This window comes from Canis lupus, chromosome 3 (genome assembly GCF_011100685.1).
Source record: "Canis lupus familiaris isolate Mischka breed German Shepherd chromosome 3, alternate assembly UU_Cfam_GSD_1.0, whole genome shotgun sequence".
Lineage (NCBI taxonomy): Eukaryota > Metazoa > Chordata > Mammalia > Carnivora > Canidae > Canis > Canis lupus.
Genome location: NC_049224.1, coordinates 25,925,588 through 25,948,114, shown reverse-complemented (window position 1 = coordinate 25,948,114; position 22,527 = coordinate 25,925,588). Strand labels below are relative to the sequence as shown.

At 33.8% G+C, this 22,527-nt stretch overlaps 1 protein-coding gene across 5 annotated transcripts in view; it reads right to left on the bottom strand.

Annotated features, from left to right (window-relative positions):
• The window catches only part of SSBP2 (single stranded DNA binding protein 2), a 284,275-nt gene that overhangs the window by 68,009 nt on the left and 193,739 nt on the right, over positions 1 to 22,527 (bottom strand). For 3 of the 5 annotated variants that reach the window (XM_038532429.1, XM_038532430.1, XM_038532431.1), the window contains exon 5: positions 13,422 to 13,511. The exons of the other annotated variants lie outside the window; for them this stretch is intronic. In XM_038532429.1, coding sequence (XP_038388357.1) covers positions 13,422 to 13,511 — 90 coding nt within the window. The remainder of the gene's footprint in view (positions 1 to 13,421; positions 13,512 to 22,527) is intronic. 5 annotated transcript variants of the gene reach the window in all.

The following is a 22,527-nucleotide window of genomic DNA, read 5'->3' as shown; positions in this document are numbered from 1 at the left end:
ATGGTTTTTGCTAAAAAGTATTTTGCTTCCATCACTGTTTAGGCAAAAAATATAAGATGCAAAGTGACATACAGGCAGAAAAGAATATATTAATTACATAAATATCAAATAACTAGCTCACTTGGTCCTGTGCAGATATGACTTTAGACAGATTTACTCTTTCTTCTGATATTTTTGATGTGCAGTTTAGGCAGACACAGGGAGTAAGACACAATTCCATTACATGAAAATTATTCTAGAAGATTTCAAGGGAACAACTTCTTCCAAACAAAATTTTTGGAAATGACAAATAAGGTAGGTTATAGTTATTTTTTTATAGTCTTGGAAAGGTAATAAAAATATGTTCACAATATTAGATTTTACCCAAAGCGTAAACATTCTTTTAATCACTAAATATTACCTTTTATTCATTCTGTGTCCATTTTTTTAGTGAATTCAATTCTCTTTACTGTACATATTTTCCTATATAGACCTCTCTCTCTCTCCTTTTTTATTTTATTTTATTTTTTTAACAGAGGGAGGCAGGGAGGGGCAGAAGGAGAAGGAGAGACAGAATTTTAAGCAGGTTCCATGCCAGTGCGTAACCAACTTGGTGGGCTTGATCTCACAACCCTGAGATCATGACTGAGCCAAAATTAAGATTTGGATGCTTACCTGACTGAGCCAGCCAGGCACACCTGATATAGATTTCTAGTCCCTAGTTTTCTGTTCCCTATTTCACTTAGAAGTAAATCTTTTTTAATTGTGCTAACTTTCTTGAACTCATGTGCTATCTATAATAATATTATTGAGAATATTATTTTGAAATATCTTTGGTGTTGTGACTTCTGCATTTCACTACAACCATCTTTCATATAGTAAAAATGCTCACATATTTTAATTTTTATAATTCCATGAGATGCTTCATGAGTTTTCTGTAGAAAAGTAATGAAGCATAAATTATACATCAAATGAATTTCGTCAAAGTTACTTTACAATTCATGTATCTTAATTTGTTTAGTTTCTTTTCTGTTTTCCATAAAAACCTCCATCAGACATTACTGACACCCCAGTGGATAAGACACTCTTGATTAACATATTTTAATTCCAACTAGTATTAAACTAATTTAGCTCACAAAATGACACACTTGTGCTAGCGCATTCTGCTGATAAGCATAAATATGTAGCTTATCTCCCATACATCTTAGATATTCTATCATCATCAACACTTAATTAAAATAGCTCATATAAGATAACTGTAAAGTATTACCAGAGCCAGCTTCCTAGATGTTATTTTTGTAAAGCTAATCCAATTCAGCACAGACTTATAAGCAGGTTTGATTCTTTTGATATGGATTTAGTCTAAGCATCAAAATTGCTCACTTACATTATGGGCCTTTTCAAGAAGATGAGACTATTTCTCAAGCCTTCATTACATATATTAGAGGCGTGTGGCAGTGGACTTCTGGATTGTGAGTGAGGACCATGCTATCTGCTGTCTAATAAGCTATAAAAGTTGGAAAACACTCTACCAAAAACTTTAATAATTTGTTTTAGACCAATTTATATTTACAAATACACAGAGACACATTTTTATTGTTATTGTCTGTGAGGTAAGTAGCTTGAGTCCTACATAAGCTGAATCTGGCTCTGTGCTACCTTCCACTACTGACTGAAGTCCCAGACAAATCAACCCAAATTAATGTATTTAAAAAATTACATTATGGGCATGAAAATACATATTTGGGATTGATAATTTAGGATAAAGTACTACCTTATAAAAGAAGCTGTAACAATAGTTTTTTAAAATCACCCTTACTTTTTTCATTAAAGAATGCAAAAGTATTCTATTCTTCCTTTTCCCTATTTTACATTCATCCTTCCATGTAAATTTGCCCCATAGGAGAGAGGTACTTTAATTTACCTAAATGTACCATCGGGGGGAAAAAAAAAGAGAAAGAGAAAGAATGAAAGAATGCTGCTTTTCTCTTATCCTTCTGATAATATGGTAGGGAAGATTCTACTGATTAAGTCTTTTCAAATTCTCAAATAGCAGTAAGAATGTTAAATAAACTGGCCTGTGGTCTTGGTCTTCTAATACAAGTGACAAATCATATATATATTGATTTTCTTTAAAAATGAAATGACATTCTCATATTCACTTGGTTAACTTACCTATAAACATAAAATCTTTATTTATTTATTAATATTTAATTTATTTATTCATGATAGACATAGAGAGACATAGCTCCTCTATGCCACTGCCTCAGATTAGACATAGTATTCCTTCACAGGTCAGGGCTAGGTCATAATATACTGCCCTGGTGATCATGCCACTTTGCCAATGGTCTTTAAAAGGTATAAAGAAAAAATAAATAAATACTAGAAAACCGAGTTTTTTGTTTTACATATCATTTTCTTTTTTTAAAAAAAGATTTTATTTATTTTTTCATGAAAGACATAGAGAGAGGCAGAGACATAGGCAGAGGCAGAAGCAGGCTCCCTGAGGGGAGTGTGATGCGAGACTCAATTCCAGGACGCAGGGATCATGACCTGAGCCAAAGGCAGACGCTCAACCATTGAGCCACCCAGGCGTCCCCACAAAAATCTATATTTAAAGTTATACAAATCATGTCTAAACTTTATAGAATAGTCTTTCTACAGAACAAGTTTATAGAAATTGTTAATGCACCAAAAGTCTATATTGAAAATAGAGCTTACTAATTTGACTAATGCTAGAATGTATAAAAAAAGCAATAATGAGAAAATTCAAATTGCACAAAGTGATTTCTCCATCTCCAATTTAAAATATACATTTTGATATACAACTTAAATAGATATATGTACATAAAGTTGATAAGACAATTCGAATGGAAAATATTTACTGATGTCAAAGTAATGTATATAATATAAAAACGATAGAAAACAGGTAGTATTCATGTTTGCAAGCACTTGAAGTAATTAATTTCTATTTTACTCTTTCTTGAAAAGTATCCTACTGTTCCCATTACTCTATTCCCTGGCATTCTATCTTATACTCAAGACTATACCTGCTTGCTGGGTATAACGCATGATACCTGGCAGTAGCCCATATGCTCCTCTTCAAGGCACCAGCAGGCCGGTTTTCTTTGTTCCTCAGCAGGGATGAACAGTTTATAATAGCCAACATTTCATTCCCAGCAGCATTTCTTTGGCCTCCTCCCCTTTCCCTCCATCCACTTCCTCATCTCTCGCTTTCCCTTTAGAGCAAAACTCTGAGTTGGGCACAATTATTGTCTCCAATTTCTCTCTTCCCAGTTTATCCTGAATCTACTTTTATTAGGCTTTTATGCCCATCACTCCACTGAAACTGGCCTTATCAAGGCCACATATTGCCTTCTTGTTAAATCCAACGGTCAACTGCCAGTCCTCAAATAATTTAAACTATCAGTAGCATTTGACACGGTTGATTATTCCTCTCCTTGAAATCCTCTCTCCACGTGGCTTCCAGAATGCCACATTGCCTGGTTTTCTTATCTCTGGGACTGCTCCTTCTCATTTTTCTTTGGTGGTTCCTCCTCATCGCCCAGACTTCTTGACATTAGAATGCACTAGGTGCATTCTAGAGCTCTTTGTCTCTATCAATACTCATGATCTTGATGTTCTCATTCAAGCTTATAGCTTTAAATATTAACCATATGCTAGTAACTCCCAAATGACTCTAGCCCAAGCCTGAACCACAAAACTGCAGACTGATATTCTATTCCATACTCAACATCTCTTGAATATCTCATAGCCATCTTAATCTTACCAAGTTCAAAATTAAGCTTCTGGTATTCCCCCTCATACCTCTTTGCGGAAGTCTGATCTACACGAGTAAATATCAATTCCATTCTTCCAGCTGAATTAAGTCCAAAGCCTTGGAGTCACCCTTGATTTGTCTTTTTCTCTTACAGCACATATCCAGACCATCACCAATATCTGTTGGCTTGAGTTTCAAAATATACCTAGAATCCAAGCACTTCTCACTACTCTTATTACGTTAGCCTAGGCCATATCTCTGGTCAAAAGTTTGCAACAACATCCAAACTGGTCTCCCGGTGTCTACTCCTCCCTCCTGTAGACTAAACTCAACATAGTATCCAGAATAACTGTTAAAATGCTCCACTCAGAGTAAAATCCACAATTCCTACAGTGACCTATAAAGTTCTACGATGTGACTTTCTATTATCTAGGACTTCGTGTAGAACTAGTCTCCCCAGTGGACACTACGCTTTAGCTACCTAGACCTACTGTTGTACCTGGAAAAAGCCAGTTACGCTTTGAACTCAGGGGCTTTATACTTGCTTGTCCCCAGATAGCATATGCTTGTTCTCTCACTTTTTTTAGATCTTTACAAAAAACGGCAAGTTCTTGATGGGTCCTTCTCTGGCCACCCAATCTAAATCTTTGGCAATAATGCTTATTTTCCTTTTAGGTCTCATTTTTTCTCTCTAGCCCATACCACAGTCTAATATATCATATTTTTAAAAATAATTATTTATTTTGTTACTATGTCCCTTAATAGACTCTAAGTCCCATGTGGGCAGGGAATTCTTTTAATCTCTTTCTTTCTTTCTTTCTTTCTTTCTTTCTTTCTTTCTTTCTTTCTTTCTTTCTTTCTTTCTTCTTTCTTTCTTTCTTTCTTTCTTTCTTTCTTTCTTTCTTTCTTTCTTTCTTTTTCTTTCTTTCTTTCTTCTTTCTTTCTTTCTTTCTTTCTTTCTTTCTTCTTTTTCTTTCTTTTCTTTTCTTTTTTTTCTTTTTTTCTTTTCTTTTTTTTTAAATTCATAGGGAGAGCAGGTGGCCCAAGGTCAGGTCTAGGCAGCCTGCCCTGGGATTTCACCCTACTTCATAGGCCCCAGTCATATCTCCAGGAGCCTGCCTTTCACCGAGTTGTATGCCTGCAGACTTACTCTTTCAACCTTCACTCCTCACCCCACCAACTTCATTGAGTTGCAATAAATGTTTGCTACTGTATGTCATTAAGCAATCTTTGCCAATGGTTCTCAAATTTTAGTTTGCAAGACTCATCTGTTAGAAATGAACAAACAACAACAAAAACACAAAAGATTTCTGCCTCACTCTCTACCCCCAAGAATTCTGATATTCTGGAAGCTGGCTGACTTCTAGCACTCTCGTGTCAGTACTACACAGAACATACTTGGAGGAACATTGTTCTTAGCCTTTACCCCTTAGATTTCCTATAAACTATCTAGTGGTGGGCCAGTTAAAGGTTCACTCACTAAATGTGGCTACCATTTGCTTTTGTAGATAAAGTTTCCCTCAAACAGTTTTGTTACAAAACACTCCAAAACACTCCAAAACAGTGTCCAACACTGCTTTTACACCAGAAGGGCACTACAACAACAGAATTGAGGAGTTGTAACCTCAAAGTCTCCAAAGCCTAAAATATTTATTCTCTTTTTACAGAAAAAGTTTGTCAACTCCTCATACAGATACAAGATAAATTATTTCAGAACACCACCTAGTGATAAGCTATCTTTTAAAAAAGCTTAAGACATCCTAATGTATACCTAAGACAAATCTATCCCACCCATGTAGGGCATTTGTAATATATGTCATAATTCATTCTTTTCTTTATTCTTCCTTATAAGTGTTTTATTTATTTAAGTAATCTCTACGCCCAACCTGGGACTCGAACTCACAACTCCAAGATCAAGAGTGGCACATTCCACCAACTGAGGCAGCCAGGAGTCCCACCCATCCTTATCCTTAATTCCCCAAAGGATGGTGACCATTTTTTTTTCTGTAACCAACATTAAATAAAACTAAAATTGTTATAAATTGCCTTTGTATATTTGCAATTTACTATACATTCTACCCCCCCCCACCCCAATAGCTATAATAAAAGCTGAAGCACTCTGGGAAGAATTTTCAATAATAAGATTTTTTCAAAAGAAAGACTCTTTTTTCGAATTAGCTGAAAAACAGCTCTTATTAAAGATGTGATTTTAAAATATGATATTTTATTGCTTCATACTAAATATCCTAACACCTTTAGTTACCAGATGCAGCATTAAAGTAAAAGGAAAACCAATATTGGTCTAGGATGGCCAAGTTACCTTTTCCTAAATATTCATTTTGATAAATAAACAAAAAAGTAAGGTTTCTAACAGGAGGGATCCCTGGGTGGCGCAGCAGTTTGGCGCCTGCCTTTGGCCCAAGGCGCGATCCTGTAGACCCGGGATCAAATCCCACGTCGGGCTCCCGGTGCATGGAGCCTGCTTCTCCCTCTGCCTGTGTCTCTGCCTCTCTCTCTCTCTCTCTCTGTGACTATCATAAATAAATAAAAAATTAAAAAAAAAAAGGTTTCTAACAGGAAAAAGTTTCATTCCATTCTACTAAGAAACCCATGTAGACTCTGAAGCCCTGATATTCTCTTCTTTGCTCTCTGTCCCTCTAGTTAATGCTGTAGGATCTTTAGTTGTTTGAAACTGCAATTTTTTTAAAAAAGCCTACTTAGTTACTCAAGCTGAGCAGTTTTAATTTGTTCTAATAGTTGAGGCCAGAAAAACTATTACCACAACTGCAGGAAAGCATTATCAAAGCCAGCAGCTGTCAGCCACCTTTATTTTTTTTTAGGCTGCTTTTTATCTTTGTACTAAAGAAAGACTTGTTCTATTTTCAATATTTAGAATCTCTGTTCTTTAAAGATTCAAAATTACATTTTAAAGAAAATTAAACTTAATTTTTATGTCTTGAACTTTGATAAATAAGCAACCTTCCCCACCTCTACTCCCCAAATCATGGTGTATTTAACTCTGAAAAACACTTATTTTTAATGTCTGGATTTTTAAACTGTATATACTGACAATATTATCGTTCAGTAAGTCAAGTCTACTTGAGATTTTCAGTACCCTACTCATTCAAACTAAGATAGGATATACTAATTTTTTGGCTTATTATCTAAGATTGGAGATTCTATTTACAACTTCCAGGGAGAGGGAAAGGAAGTTTCTACTGGTTTAGAGAATTTCCTAAAATTAACTGCAATAGGCCATGGTCAGGAAGGATAAGAGGAAAAGAAAATCAATGGGAGTAAAGGCAATACCAAGATTAATAATGAAAGGGAACCGAGAAAGCATGTAGACCATTTAAGTAAACAAGGTAAAAAGGATGTTACTGATTATAGAATAATTGTATAAAAGTTTACATAGGAATAGCAGAGCAGGGGTGCCTGGGTGGCTCACTCAGTTAAGCATCCAACTCCTGATTTTGGCTCGGTCATGATCTCAAGGTCATGACATTGAGCACTGTTAAATGCTCCACAATCAGCAAGGAGTCTGCTGGAGTCTCTCTCCCTCCCCTCTACTTGTGCACGCATGTGTGCTCTCTCTCTCTCAAATAAATAAATAAATCTTTAGAAAGGATTTTATTTGAGAGAGAGAGAGAGAGAGAGAGAGAGCACAAGCAGGGGAAGCAGCAGAGAGACAGGGAGAAGTGGGCTGCCCGCTGAGCAGGGAAATCTCTACAGGGCCCCATCCCAGGATACTGGGATGGTGACCTGAGCTGAAGGTAGATGCCTAACCAACTAAGCCACCCAGGTGCCCCTAAATAAATAAATTTTTTTTTTTTAAAGAAGGAATAGCAGAGCAGATGAGTATACTGAGTTATGAGAATATCTTCAAAACATAGGACTTATTTCCAGAAACAAATTAAATACCAAACCACCTCAAGAAACATTTAACCAAAGCTTGTAAATGTTTTTCCCTTTTTAGTTTCAAGATCATTTGATTGTTAAATTAAATAATCATTTTTTCTCATTTTTTGATTCATTTTGATCCTTTCTTTTAAAATATCAAGTACAGTGTATTACCCTGAGCTTTGTTGTCTTCATTGTTTTATGAATGTCATGCATACTGAGCTCTTTCTGTCAGTAACAACAGCATGGAGAAAAGGGAAGGTTTCTTTCATTTTTCATTCTTCTTATTGTATTATTATTATGTCAAAGCATTAGGTCAGCTTGTTACAGTGCAGTCTTGCTAAAAATAGAACCTTTGGAAAATACACCCTGAACAAGGAGAGACGTCTGCAAACCACCACTAGATGGCAAAGCAGCTTTCCCATTGCTAACATTATGCCAGCAAACAAAATGTGACTTAAAACCTGCTGCAACTTGTTGTCTACAGTATCCGTTTCTATCAATTCAGACTTTAAAATATGGATGATCATCTCAGTCTGAAACTAAATTGCTTGGTATGTTCTATCTTCAACAAATATTTATAATCTTATTGATGTAAAACTTTACATTTATAACCCAACATCAAAGTATTACTAGTTTTCAACAATTACAGTTAAGAAAATTAACAATCTAGTGAGTAGAGTACAGTAAATTTATCAAGATAAAAATCAAAACAAAACATAATACATGGTAAAAATGAGCCAAAGGGTATAAAGTGCTCAAAAATTAGGTATTTATAAGCATATCCCACATTAGTTATATACTCAAAGGATGTAAATTAGCACTTATTAAAAGATTATGTTTTTAATATAAGATATGGATATGTTTATCTACAGTGACAAAAAACAAAATAGATTTTTCTACTTAAAAGCTTTCTTGTGGTAAAGACCAGAAAGGAGGAAAAAACAAAGTATTTTCACCTCCCTCCCAAATTTTCTTGGTTGAAATAAAAAATGCCCATTTCTTCAAGGTAGTATACAAGTAATGGTACATTCACAGGAGAAACTTTCTTGTTACCCAAATCTGTAAAATGACAGAACTTCATAAGGTGACAAATAGTCTAATTTCTTTAAACACAAAGGAAGAACTTTGTTTTATTTTATGCATTTTACTAAACCATTTTTATGGTTATACATAAGAAGAAAATCTCATTGGTTCAAGGAACACTACTACGTATTCAATAAATTACAGGAACCACAATTTGCCTGTCTTTTGATAATAATAAGAAAATGAATAAATAGAAGATTGATGCTTTTAATACATAATTAATATCTTGGCATACAATGAAATTTCACATACAATTCTAGCGTGGGGACAGGAGACTCAGAGTATAGACTCAGTTCTGATTGCCTACCACGTGTACTTCCACCATAATAATGCATTTTCTTCCAATAAAACTACCAAACTCTAGTTAGAACAGTGGCCACTTCTACTGCCTCCCCTGGACCCAGGAGCAAGACTTCTCAATTTAAGTAAGCTGCTCTGAAGTCATTCACCAGTTCCGGAGTAGGTAGGTCACTTTGAAAATTTATAGGATTTTGTATACAAATTACTCATTCGATAAAAGACTCCAAGTAAATAAATATGTGTCTTATTTTAAATGGCTTTATTTTATTAAATTGATATGTCCTTTTGCATGATCTACTATTCCCATTGATTTTACTTAATTGGTCTAGTATTCAACAACAGAGGCTCTTCCATTTCAGTAAAGATGTCAAAGTTTAAGTATGAACAATATTAATATCTGTCACAAAAAGACACTACTCTAAATTTTACAGTATAATCACCTAGTGTGTAAAACTCAGAATTATTGAAGCCAGTGCTTTATGTGCTAATTACAAACTCTTCTTTTTTTTTTTTTTTTTCAAATTCTTCTTTCTTTAGTTTCGTTTTATTTTATTTTATCACATTCTGATAGGCTCAATTCTTTCCTGGCCTCGTCCCATGCCAGTTGACCCCACATAAGCTTTGAATTTCCTCACTAAGAATGGGAATTCAAAACTATTCTCATTCTGGATAAATTCTTGGAGGTTAATATTCCTTTTGGAATTGAATTAGAAACTGGTGTTTGGACTTGAATTATGATTGTTTGCTGCTATTTATAGTCATAGAAGTCAGCTACTCTTCATTAACAACAGGCATTACAGCCAGAAGTACACCAAAGTATAGACCAATCACTGTAGGAAACCAATGCTGATATTTAGGAAATATTTGAATAGACCAATCCCATCATTATATGTACCCAAAAGATAATAACATCTTTTTTTTTTTTAAGTTTGATAGTATGAGTTGTTCAATATTTCAAAGAGGTATTATTTCTAGGGAGACTGGAATTAATTTTGTTGAATAGGGAAAAAGAATATTTGGGATTAGCTAGAATGGTCTCCCTGTATAAAGAGGAGTGACATATGTAACTTTTTCTATCTTCTGTCTCTCCTAATTTAGTTAAAACCATTAAAACTTTCCAGAGGTCCAAAGAAGGAACCTAAGGATGATCCTTGATTCTTCCAATTCTTTCTTTCCTACCCCAAATTTGGTTTATCAACTAAAGCCTATCAAACATAATTATGAATTACTTACTTCTTCCTTTCCAATCTTACTGCCACTACTCTTCTATAGGTCTACAAAGTTTCTTCCTTGGGCTACTTAACAATAGTCAACTGATTCCCTTGCATCACTCTCTTTAACAAGTTCTTTATCTTTCAAGTGTTAATGTTTTTGAAATTCAGTTGCATATCATCTTACTCTCTCATTCTGTATTTTCTTGCTGGATAATTAACCTACCTCCACCGACTCAAGTGCTCTTACTACAATGGTAATCCTGCAATTTTTATCTTTAGCCTGGATCAATCACTTTGGCTTCAAATATAACTAACTATATAGGTCCCAAAGGAACCTCATCTATCCCACCTCAAACCTACTCCACTTTTTGGTCTCTATCTTAGAAAATAAAATTCCCATCTGTCCAAGTTGAGACAGAAACCAGGGCACTATTCTTGAATTCTTTTGCTCACACCCTCTGCATTTGTCTCTTAAATCTGCTCCTCTCTCTCCACACCCACTGCCTTCAGACCATCATTAAATCTCACCTAGATCACTGTACCAGCCTCCTGCATGGTCTCCCTACCTCCAGACCTGTCCCTCTGCAATTCTGGCTACATTGGAGTGATTTTTCTACAAGTACAAATATTAACATGCTTCTCTCCTGCTTGAAATCCATCAATCGCTTAAAACTGCCCTTAAGATCAAGTTCAAACTCTTACCTGACCTACAAGCTCTTCAAGGTTCCTCTGGAGCTTCATCACTAGCCACTCTCTCTTTAGCTAAGTAAACTCCATTGTTTTTTTTTGTTTGTTTTGTTTGTTTTTTAAATATTTAGTTTCTCTCTTCTCCCCTCTGGGCTTTTGGAAATTCTTTTCCCTCTTCCTATACTATTCTTTCTCTCACTCCTTGCCTCTTTGCCTAACTCATCTTTGGATGCCAATCGAGATTTCATTTATTATTTTAACAATATTTCCCTGACAATGACTTCCAAAGATTGGGTTTGTTGGCCTTCTGATTTGCTCTGAGAGCACAGTCTCTACTCAATACAACCATCTTCTTTCTAGACTCCAATTGCTTGTCTCTCTCTCCTTAACCACAATGTATGTTTTTTTTTTTTTTTTTTGAGGGCCTCTATACTTTTGCTTACATTGTTCCCACCTTTTTTTCCTGGAAAACTTTCCAAACTACTCTCAACTTCATTCATGTAGACTCTGCAGCTCTTCTTCTAGGCTGTCACAGAATATTACCCTTGATTCTGTTACAACACATAGCTTGTTATATTACAGTTATTTATTTTTAATAATGCCTCTTGGCTAGACAATGAGCTTCAGAAAGGTATATATTAACATACTCATTTTTAGATGCCTGCCACAGTGCTTGGTATGTAGTAGTTCTTAAGTATGTATCCCACTAGAATAATTAAAACAAAGTTAACTCTGTTTCAACTACTCTTACCCAGAATTAGGCAGAAGACAGATAAGAGGAGAACAGTTCATTTTATAAAATGTGAACATAAAAATGTATAGGTTAATACATCTTTGTATTAATCCTGGAAGTATTTTGCCTCTTTCTCCACCCACCCCTCTTTTTAAAAGTACCATTTAGAGAGCTTCTACTAGCTCTTATATGTAAATAAACTCTTTTGATTTACTCCCTAACTCTAATTCATCCTTGGCAAGAGAAATAGAGCATGAGAGAAAAAAAAAATAAATGAGCTAAAAATATTTTATGAATAATGATCAATTATGAACTTTAAAAGGTAAATTCTATGGCAGAAGTCCAGAGAGCCTTGATTTGAATCCCAACCCTGTCATTTTCTGACTTTGTGCAAACCATTTATCTATCAAGCCTTGGTTTTTCCATCTGTGCAATAATAATAATAATAATAATAATAATAATAATACATACTTCATGCTTAGGGTTATGTCAGAAAGTAAGACTTTATGTAAAATATTTAGAATAAAGCGTGATATACAGTAAGCAGTTAATAAGCAGTTTGCTATTATTATTATCTTAAATATTGTTTAATTAATAATTAAATTAATTATTAATAATTAAGAGTTATAACATGTTCCCAGGTTATAAGAAAGGGCCCTTAAGACAGAATATGAGTTCTAAAAGACATTTGAATATTCTAGACCACTTCAGTATTAATATAGAGTAGCTGTCCAAATAAGCATATCCTAAAGGACTTTACATTTCAGAGTTGGTACTAGGTTCTAATTAAGACTTTTGTGTTCAATTGCTGTAACTATGGAAGATTTTATTCCTCTATTTTCACATTTATAAGTACACTGATCTACCCTGTAATGATGGTATGAATCAACTAATAAGTGACTGTTAGGATTTTGAAAATACAAAAATACTAAAGTGACAAATCAGTTTGTAAATACCTAATGTAATTCACTAAAAATATAGCATATTACATTAATTCCCATAATGCCTTCCAATTCTAGTTCTTAACTACGTTCTTGCTAATTTTCTCAAAGGATGTTATAAAAAATTAACTATGAAGTATAAAAAAAAGAAACTTCAGAATCTTCAGAATTACAGCACATCCGTACTGTAAAAATCATTATCATCATTGCTAAAATAAATGGTCTTGTTGAGATTTTAAAATACTAGCACATGTATTTTAAAATCCAATTTTAAAATGTCATATAATAATATTAATAACAATTCTAGCTTAAAAGCCAAAAGGATGATTATCAAAATATTTTGATTTATCCTATGATTTTGATAAATGAAAAAGTATGATTTAGCCATATTTTGAAAGTACAGCCAAATCTTGATTATCTTTAGTTCATGGAGATCTGGATAGCTGGGGGAGTTAAAATCCATCTATCATTCCAGAACTTCATCTTTAGCCTCTTCTCCCACCACATCTTTACCACAGTTAACTTAATGGGCCAGTTTGCATTTCCACTCCCTTTCTTTCTTACTTGAAGAAGGAAATGCCAAAATAAATAAGTGAATAAAAATTTGACAACAAATAAAACATAGGAAGGAAGGGCTAATCTATACACTTGATAAACAATCTCTGAATATCAAGAGTTGGCTGCACATATTATGTTTTCCTTTTAGAATTATAACAGCCTCATTCTCCTTCATATCTTTAAATAAAATCAAGCAGGAGTTCCTATGCCTTAACATTCCTAGTCAGAGTTTCTCTGAGTACCTGAAAGAACCCTGGTGGTACAGGACCTACTGGCATGCCATCTCCTGGGGGAATGTTTCCTAGCACTGGGCTGGGAGCTGCTGCAGCACTCTGCAAAGAATAAAGGAGAAACAAACCTATATCATTACAGCGAAGGCACAAAACCAAAGACTAACGATAATAGATTGTAGGAAGGGAAGGTTTTCACTCCCCCGAAAAAATACTGGTACTTTCTCCCACTTCAGGGGTAAACCAAGATACAACAGTTAGTTTAGTATATGACTAAGTAACTTGGTTTAAGCAAGTCTTTTAAAAACTTTTTGAATCATAGGATTTTAATAAGATGGTCTATTTGAATGATAAAATGCAAATAATAACATGACAAAAAGATAAAAGTTTAAGTAAATGCTTTATTGAAGGCACAGGCATCTGAAATGACAACATCAATAACAAATATGTAAATATATAGGTAGTAAGTCTGAAAATGGTGGGTACAGAAGTTGGAAAAAAGAACTCTTCTTAGATTATGCTTTTCTGTGTCATAAACATGTACAATTAATTTTCTGCCTATAGGTGGTAACACATTATTCAATTTCTGATATACTACAACTGGAAGCCAAAATATAATTGATAGCAAAAACAGGGTGTGAGGATGAAAACGTAATTAGGAGACTGAATAAAAGAAAAGAATTAGATTTAGACAGATTAGTCTCATATAAACAGATTATGAAAAAAACAGAATGAAAAACTCAGTCTATTTCACTTATAAAATGTTTCATGGAACCCTAGAGCTTCATGAAGTAGAAGTACTACAAATTTTGAGTTAGAATCTTTGTAATCAAATCTAGGTTTTAGATTTAATCCTTATATACAACAGTAATACATATCACTCACTATTCGACAACCATGGGTTTCTTCCTTCTGCCTAGCTAGACATATAAATACTAAGAACAGTCACAAAGGGACCAGAAATGTGCTGAAGAAAGATCAATATGAATCCAACAGTTCTGTTATGAAAAGAACTCAAAACAAATACTGGATCTAGTATATCTTTTGCACTGTCCTTGTCCATATATCAGTGTATTCATTTATACATTAATATTCCACTAGAGCATGTAAAATCCATATGTTTATAGCCTACATTTCCTGGTATACAAATTGATAAAAATATTAAATGTATTTATTGTATAATACAAGCTGTTTTTAATAATGAAGACCAATGATTTTAGTATTTCCTGAGGAAATCTAGATTTAAGTGTCATCATATAAAATGTTGCTTACCTATGAATGCCAAAATTCTAAATTTCTGATAAAGCATATAAGAGGAGAAATAATATATACATATATTTTAAAGATTTTATTTATTTGAAAGAGAAAAAGAGAGATAGTGAGAGAGAGGGAGAGAGCTACAGAAGCAGATTCCCCACTGAGCAGAGAGCCCAACTCGAGGCTTGATCCCAGGACCCCAAGACCATGACCTGAGCCAAAGGCAGATGCTTATTAACCAACTGAGCTGCCCAGGTGCCCTGAAAAATAATATTTCTTAGATATTAAGATGAAACATTAATCTGTTATTCTATTCTATTTTATTATTATTTTTTTAAGTAGCCTCCATACCCAGCATGGAGCCCAATACAAGGCTTAAACTCACAACCCTGAGATCAAAGCCTGAGCTGAGATCAAGAGTAGGGTGCTTAACCGACTGAGCCAACCAGGTGCCCATGTTGTTCTATTTTAAGCAAAAACATGCAATTTACTTAGTTCAAATAACATTTATAGGAAAAATATTTATAGGAAAATTTTTATAGGAAATATTTATAGGAAAAATATTTGATTGAGGTCATTTGACAGTCAATTACTGTCAAGAGGAAGGTGCTCAGTACTAAAAGCTAGACATAGGATGTCACTACTGTTCTAATTAATAATAGGATAGAAACATTTTTGAGATGAGTCTGTGAACCAGTCTCACCTATACTTTTATAGAAATGTGTACTAAAACTTTGAGTAGATTCGGTGAATTACTGCAACTTCTTAGTGTAATTCAAAGATGCTATTTGTCCCTCAATTCTAGTTTCCTAGAAAGCATATAAAAGAACCTTTGTCTCCCCAAAGGAAGTTTGTTTGTATCTAAATTAAAATACCAGGCCATCCTTTTTTTTTTTTTTTCTTTTTGGGGACCACATTGTTTAAAAGCATGTAATATGCTAGCTTTTTTCTTCAAAGTTCCTCATTATATATGCTTCCTATGGGGTTTTTTTCAGCTACTTTTAAACTTATTTTACTTATTTAAAAGTGAAACAAAATGTATGATTCAGATGAAGATTTAAACAATTAAATCTTTAAAATGCCTTCTGAATGTTCATTTCATGACTTTAAAATTATTGAACAAAGTCAAGCAAAATATATTTTGTCAAGAACTTTTTTATGCTCTGTAACATAGCAGTTAACACAGTAGGGGAAAAAAATCCCTGCTATTTGGAAGTTAACATGCTAGTGCAAGAAGAAAGTAATGAGAAGTTCTATGGAGAAAAAGAGAGCAGAGGGCAGCCCGAGGGCTCAAGGGTTTAGTGCCGCCTTCAACCTAGGGCGTGAGCCTGGAGACCGGGGCTCCCTGCATGGAGCCTGCTTCTCTCTCTGCCTGTGTCTCTGCCTCTCTCTCTCTCTGTGTGTGTGTCTCTCATGAAAAAATAAATTAATTTAAAAAAAGAGCAGAGAATAGGGAGTGCCCAGTAACGGGGGTAGGGATTATAACTTTAAGTAGAATAGTCAGGAATGAATGAATATCACACAAACTAATGGATCATGTTATGGTGACTGATTTAAATATGCCTCTTACTCTATTGTTGAGACTGCCTCCCTATATTTCAAGATGTACCAAATCCTACTGTTTGCACTTACTCCCTCACAGTATTCCAAGAATTCTGTGGAAATTTTTCTTTCTTAATAATCATACTTTGGGCAAACAGTATTCTTAAAAATAGAAAAGAATAGAATAGGAAAAAAATAGAATAGAAACAGCAAATTCTTTCTTGAAAATAGCAAAGAGTTTTATAGCTAGATGATTTATGATTTTAGAGCATGATGATGTAGCTTTCTGGTGTGATAGTAATTTCTAGTCTTGGCCTAAGGTACAAAGTGAAGTGAACAGAATCTTAGTAATTATCCAGTTTCTTTACCTAGTCCAAAGCACTAGTTCAGAGTATTTCTGCCCAAACTTCACTCAGTGGATCACATTTTGTAGCTAAATTATGCATCCATTCTTCTGGGATGTATTGTTAAGGGATAATTCATCCTTTATTGTACTGTGTGGACTCAAGCTTAGAATACCATTTGGTACACTGTGTTAATCATTAATAAATACTAGTCTGATAATAAATACTACAGAGGGACACTAATGGCACTGTAGGCATTGTAAAAGAGTGTATTTTTCAAATCACTTGCTCATTTATATATAGTAGCAATATAAATAATATATGCTTTGAAACTAAGCAAAATGAGAATCAAGTTTTTGGGATTAGGCATTTATGTGGAAGGAAGAAGTACAAAATTTCTTGAATTCATTGCTGCAATTTATTTATTTTTATTTTTTCTGAGAGAGAGAGAGAGAGAGAGACAGAGAAAGAGCATGAGAGCATGTGTGTGAGCAGGGGTTGCCGAGGCACAGGGAGAAGGAGAGAGAGTGTGTGTGTGTCAAGCAGGCTCCACAGCCAGTGGGAAGATGACTGTGGGGCTTGGTCTCACCACCCTAAGATCATGAACTGTCATTGTTACAATTTCTGGAACTTGTTTCAAGTTTACTTCCAGATTGTGAGAAATTTATCTTTTTTTTTAAAGATTTTATTTATTTATTTATTCATGAGAGAGAGAGAGAGAGATAGAGATAGAAAGAGAGAGAGAGAGAGAGACAGAAAGCAGGCTCCATGCAGGGAGCCCGATGTGGGACTCGATCCCAGGACTCCAGAATCACACCCTGGGCTGAAGGCAGGCACTAAACCACTGAGCCACCCAGGGATCCTCAAGAAATTTATCTTTTGACTTAAGGATAGACGGACAGTTTTTGGCTCTAACTTATAAAGTATGTACTATTCTGTAGGGTTGTGACTAAATCACAAAAGAAGGGCAAGTCATTTCATTATATTAAGAACTACTAGAAAGCATCACTTACAGGGAATTTGTGTGAATTCCCATTAGATACCATAGAAAATCCTTTATTATGCAATATATGCATAATTATTTAGGGTTGACTTTTAAAAAAATTCCTCTCATAAAAAGAAAAACATGCAAATATTATGGCTTTAAAATATTTCTTCTAACTAAACTGAATACATAAGACTTCAGGACAAATGTGAAAATACTAATTCATACTAAAAGTGTGTCATCTCTCTACTGGATTATTTTGTATGCTTTCAATACATACTTTCAGATATATATTTTCTAACTGTTCTTAAATCATTTACTTTGTCATAGCCTTAAATTTCAAGATTTTTTGAGAGTGAGAACTTTATTTTTTCTTTTGTATTTCCCCAAGTCACTAATATGCTTTACCTACTTTTTATATATCCAATATATTAAATTTGGTGAGTTATTTGCTTTCCCAAGAACATAGTAAAATGTATTTTAAAGAGTCACCTTGAAATATTTACATGTTGTTATATATTTATCTTTAAGTATCTATGGTCGTTCTCCTGTCTTGGACTTTCCATACTTTTATCATTCTACCTTTAAGAAGGCATAAGTCAATCTGAGCCTCTTCGTCTTTTTTGTGTTGTTTGTTTTTCCCTTCTATAAATGTTCAGCACCATTTACCATTTTTCCCTTTCTCTGAAATGCCATTATATAACTGCATTTTAAAAATATGTTTATTCTCCCTCTAATTCCCTATTTCTGAATTTAAAGGAGAGAGGGGTATACTGTTATTTTTCATTTTATCTTCTTAAACAAAAATTTGAAATAAATCATAGAAGAATTCTTATTTTAATCTCAGTTGTTATCACTAGTGGCCTCTGGTAGAAAAAAATTGTATATACTTTTGTGTGGAGGTTTCAAAACAACAGACATATAATAAAATTTTATTTAAAAATAAAATTAAGATACAACCTATTCGGGCAGCCCCAGTGGCGCAGCGGTTTGGTGCCGCCTGCAGCCCAGGGCATGATCCTGGAGACCCTGGATCGAGTCCCACATCAGGCTCTCTGTATGATGCCTGCTTCTCCCTCTTCCTGTGTCTCTGCCTCTCTCTCTCTGACTCTATGAATAAATAAATAAAATCTTTAAAAAAAAAAAAAGATACAACCTATTCTTAAATTAGCATTTATCAAGATTCTACACATTAAATAACTAATAGTTTTATTTACTAAGAATGTTGGAGAATCAGCTGCCTAATTATACATCAGGGAATCAAGATATAAGTCTGTACTTGGTGCAAATATTTTAAGTATATGTAAAATTGTTAAGGTAATAACTGAAGAACTAACATGGTGACACAATTATTAGAAATAGGAAGACTGATTTAAGGGAAAGGTGAATAGGAAGAGATTGGGCAGGGAGTTGATTTATACTATTAAGCTATCTGTGCTATTTTTAAGTCATATGCAGGGATTCTTTTGAGAAATATTTAAAATGGTGATAATTTATTTCTTGTCTTTACAATTTTAATGCAAAGCATGATTAAATATTTGGCTGTTGCTTGAAGACATATTCTTTATCATACTAAAAAATTTTTCTATGCCTAGTATTCTAAAAACAATTTTCAAAGAAATCAAATTTAAAAAGATGCTTTGCCTTTTTATATTTGACTGATACTTCTGGTTTTTCTTTTAGGAAGTATGATAATTAATCATATATTGATAGTCTCCTTAAACTTAAATCATTAATGTATTTCTGAGGTAAGCGATGTTTGATCATCATGGGTGATCCTTTTAATAGGGCAACGAATTATATTTGTTAATATTTTATTTGGATTTTTAAATCTATATTCTAAATGAGACACGTTTAGAAATGTTCCTTGCTGTATTATATTTTTCAAACTTGAACATCCAGATTATTTTACCTTCTCAAAATGAACTAGATGGCAAACTATCTTCTATCATGCTCTGAAGAAGTTCTGTATTATGGTGTTTATCTGCTTTTCGAAAGTTAAAAAATATGCAGCAGTAAAACTGCCTGAATACAAAGGCAATTCTGGAAATAATTATGGTCATTATTCTTTTTATATTTTCTAAAACTTCTTTTTGCTTCAATTCTGTTCATTTACATTTTTTGCAGAACATTTCATTGAGATTTTTAGTTTTATCCATATTCACACTACTTTCACGTACTTAAAAAAAGTCCTCTGTAGCAGCTGTGAGAGACTGCTAGTAGACCAAAAACATCTGTTTTTCCCTTCTTCCATGGTAATAGAACTGTAGCCAAGCACACAGCAGCCCAACTACATCATATTTCTGTCTCCCTTCTTCTCACCAAGAATTGAGGTTTTTATTAATGGAATGTGAGCAGAAGAGGTATACACCATATCCAGGCTTTGTTCTTAAGAGTTAGGAATGTATCCTACCTATTTTTTAACTTTTATTTTTAAGTAATTTCTACACCCAACATGGGGCTTGAACCTACAACCCCCAGATCAAGAGTAACATGCTCTACCAACTAAGCCAGCCAGCGCCCCATCCTACTTATTTTTGATTAGAGATCTAATTGCTGTCAGATGAAGATTCATTTTCTCTCTCCTAAGCTAAATTAGCATTTTCATCATTATCTTTGCCAGAAAGTGCTTACTTCTTTTTTTTATTTTTTTGCTTCTTCTACTGTTTTGTTAATATGTTTACTTTTTAAGTTTTTTTATTATCTCTATTTTCATTCTTTTTAAAAAAGGCTTTCTTGTTTATTTTTAAACTTCCCAATTAAATTAGTAAATACTTTATTTTGTCTATTTTTAAAAATACAAAGAATATAAAACTGTGAGGTTTGGCTCTGAATTTACCTTTGATTGAATCTGCAAGGTTGATGTTGATGTTCATGACTTTTCTTCTAAATCATCTCATCAATATAGTTTTGATTACTGGATAGAAACCAAAATTATACTGATGAGATGATTTAGCAAAAACAAAACCAAAGAAACACCACCAACATCAAACCTTGTAGATGTAAGCAAAGCTATACTTTAATTTACAAATGGTTGGAGGCTTAATTTTTGTTTTTGCTTTTGTTTTAGATTTTTATTTATTTATTCATGAGAGAGACAGAGAGAGGCAGAGACATAGGCAGAGGGAGAAGCAGGCTCTATGCAGGGAGCCCGACGTGGACTCGATCCCGGGTCTCCAGGATCATGCCCTGGGCCAAAGGCAGATGCTCAACTGCTGAGCCACCCAGGTGTCCTTATTTTCGTTTTTAATTTCAAACTTTCCCAACTATGTCTAGGTAAGATATAGTGTATAATTTCTACATTTAGGAATTTGTTGAATAGTTTTTTGTGGTCTAACCAAGATCAATTTTCATAATTTCCTATGGATATTTAATAAAATAGTCCACATTTTTATACATTTGTGTAATAACTTCATATTGTCTCTATTTTTTGTCCCCTTGCTCTTTCAAATATATATATAATACCCTATAACTGTTTGTCCATTTCTCCCATATTTTTCGTATTTAATAATTACTGCCTTGAATCTACTTTGTCTGAAATTAATATTGCGAGCTCTTCTTTCCTTGTGTTTTTGTTTATTTTACATCTTCCATCCATTTATTTTGAAATTTTATGCTGTATTTGTTTCACTTATGAGCAAGAAAATCCTCGAATATGTAGCTAATGAGATGTCTTTTAAAATTGGGGAAAAAAACCCCAAGTTGTCTTTATCCTAAGTTTTAAAGGTATTAAAAAGTCAAGACAATATCATTTACTTTTCCCGATGAAAAATGAAGCTAGCTTATTACTCTTCTCTTCTATGTCTCCCTCTGACATTTCCTTCAATAATTCTTATTGTAAACATCTGGAGTTTTAGGCATAAAGTATTAATTTTCATCATCTCTTCTTTCAGTAATAATTTTTGCTCTCTCCATTCAGTTTCATAAACATACTTACAAGCTTCAAAAATAAAGAACTCCAATTTTATCTATTGTTTTCCCTATCAGTTTCTTAAAAATAATATAACATTTGCTACTTTAGAGTTTTAATTTTTACATTCCTAGTTGGCCAGAGGATACATAAATATCATTTTCCAAATCCTTATATATGCAAATATTTTTGTTGACTCTCATCGAAACTAGAGATACCACTGTTGTCTGGTATTCAATGTTGCAGAAGTCTGATACTGTCCTGATTTTTGTTCCCAGGGATGTAATCTGTTTTTCTCTTCTAGATATTTGGAGAATGTTTTCTTGATATTTATAATTCTCAAGTGCTTCAATTCCATATCTAGGTACTGATTTCTAAATTTCTTGCCTAAAATGATGTGAACCTTTTCAGTGATCATTCCTGGGTTATTTTTTCTAATGCTAGAGAGTTGAGGGGGGAAATGTTTTCGGTTAACATGCATAAAGGAAATATCTGACAAACCCCGAAGGGTCATTCATTGTAAATGTTATTAGTAACCAAGTAAATAGTTAGGATATTATTGGTAACTAGGGAAATCTGCTTAAGAATCTTACCAGGAAAGGGGGCGCCTGAGTGGCTCAGTGGTTGAGCATCTGCCTTCGGCTCAGAGCATGATCCCAGGATCCAGGATCAAGTCCCACATCAGGCTCCTTGCAAGGAGCCTGCTTCTCCCTCCGCCTATGTCTCTGCCTCTCTCTCCGTGTGTCTTTCATGAATAAATAAATAAACTCTTTAAAAAAAAAAAGAATCTTACCAGGAAAGGATCTTCATAAGTTATTGGTGGCATGGGAAACTGGTACAGTTGTAGAAAGCACTTTACATGTATCTATCATGTACTATAAAAAATTAATAAATTTTGACTAAGTGATCCTTCTTTTCAGATACTATTCAAACATAAATTCTCAACTGTGAGAAAAACAGTATGCATAAAATATGTTCACTATCACTATTTATAGTACGAAATATTCAAAGTACCTAAAAATTCAGCAACGATGTAATGGTTAAACAAATTATAGTACATCTAAGTGACAAAACATGATT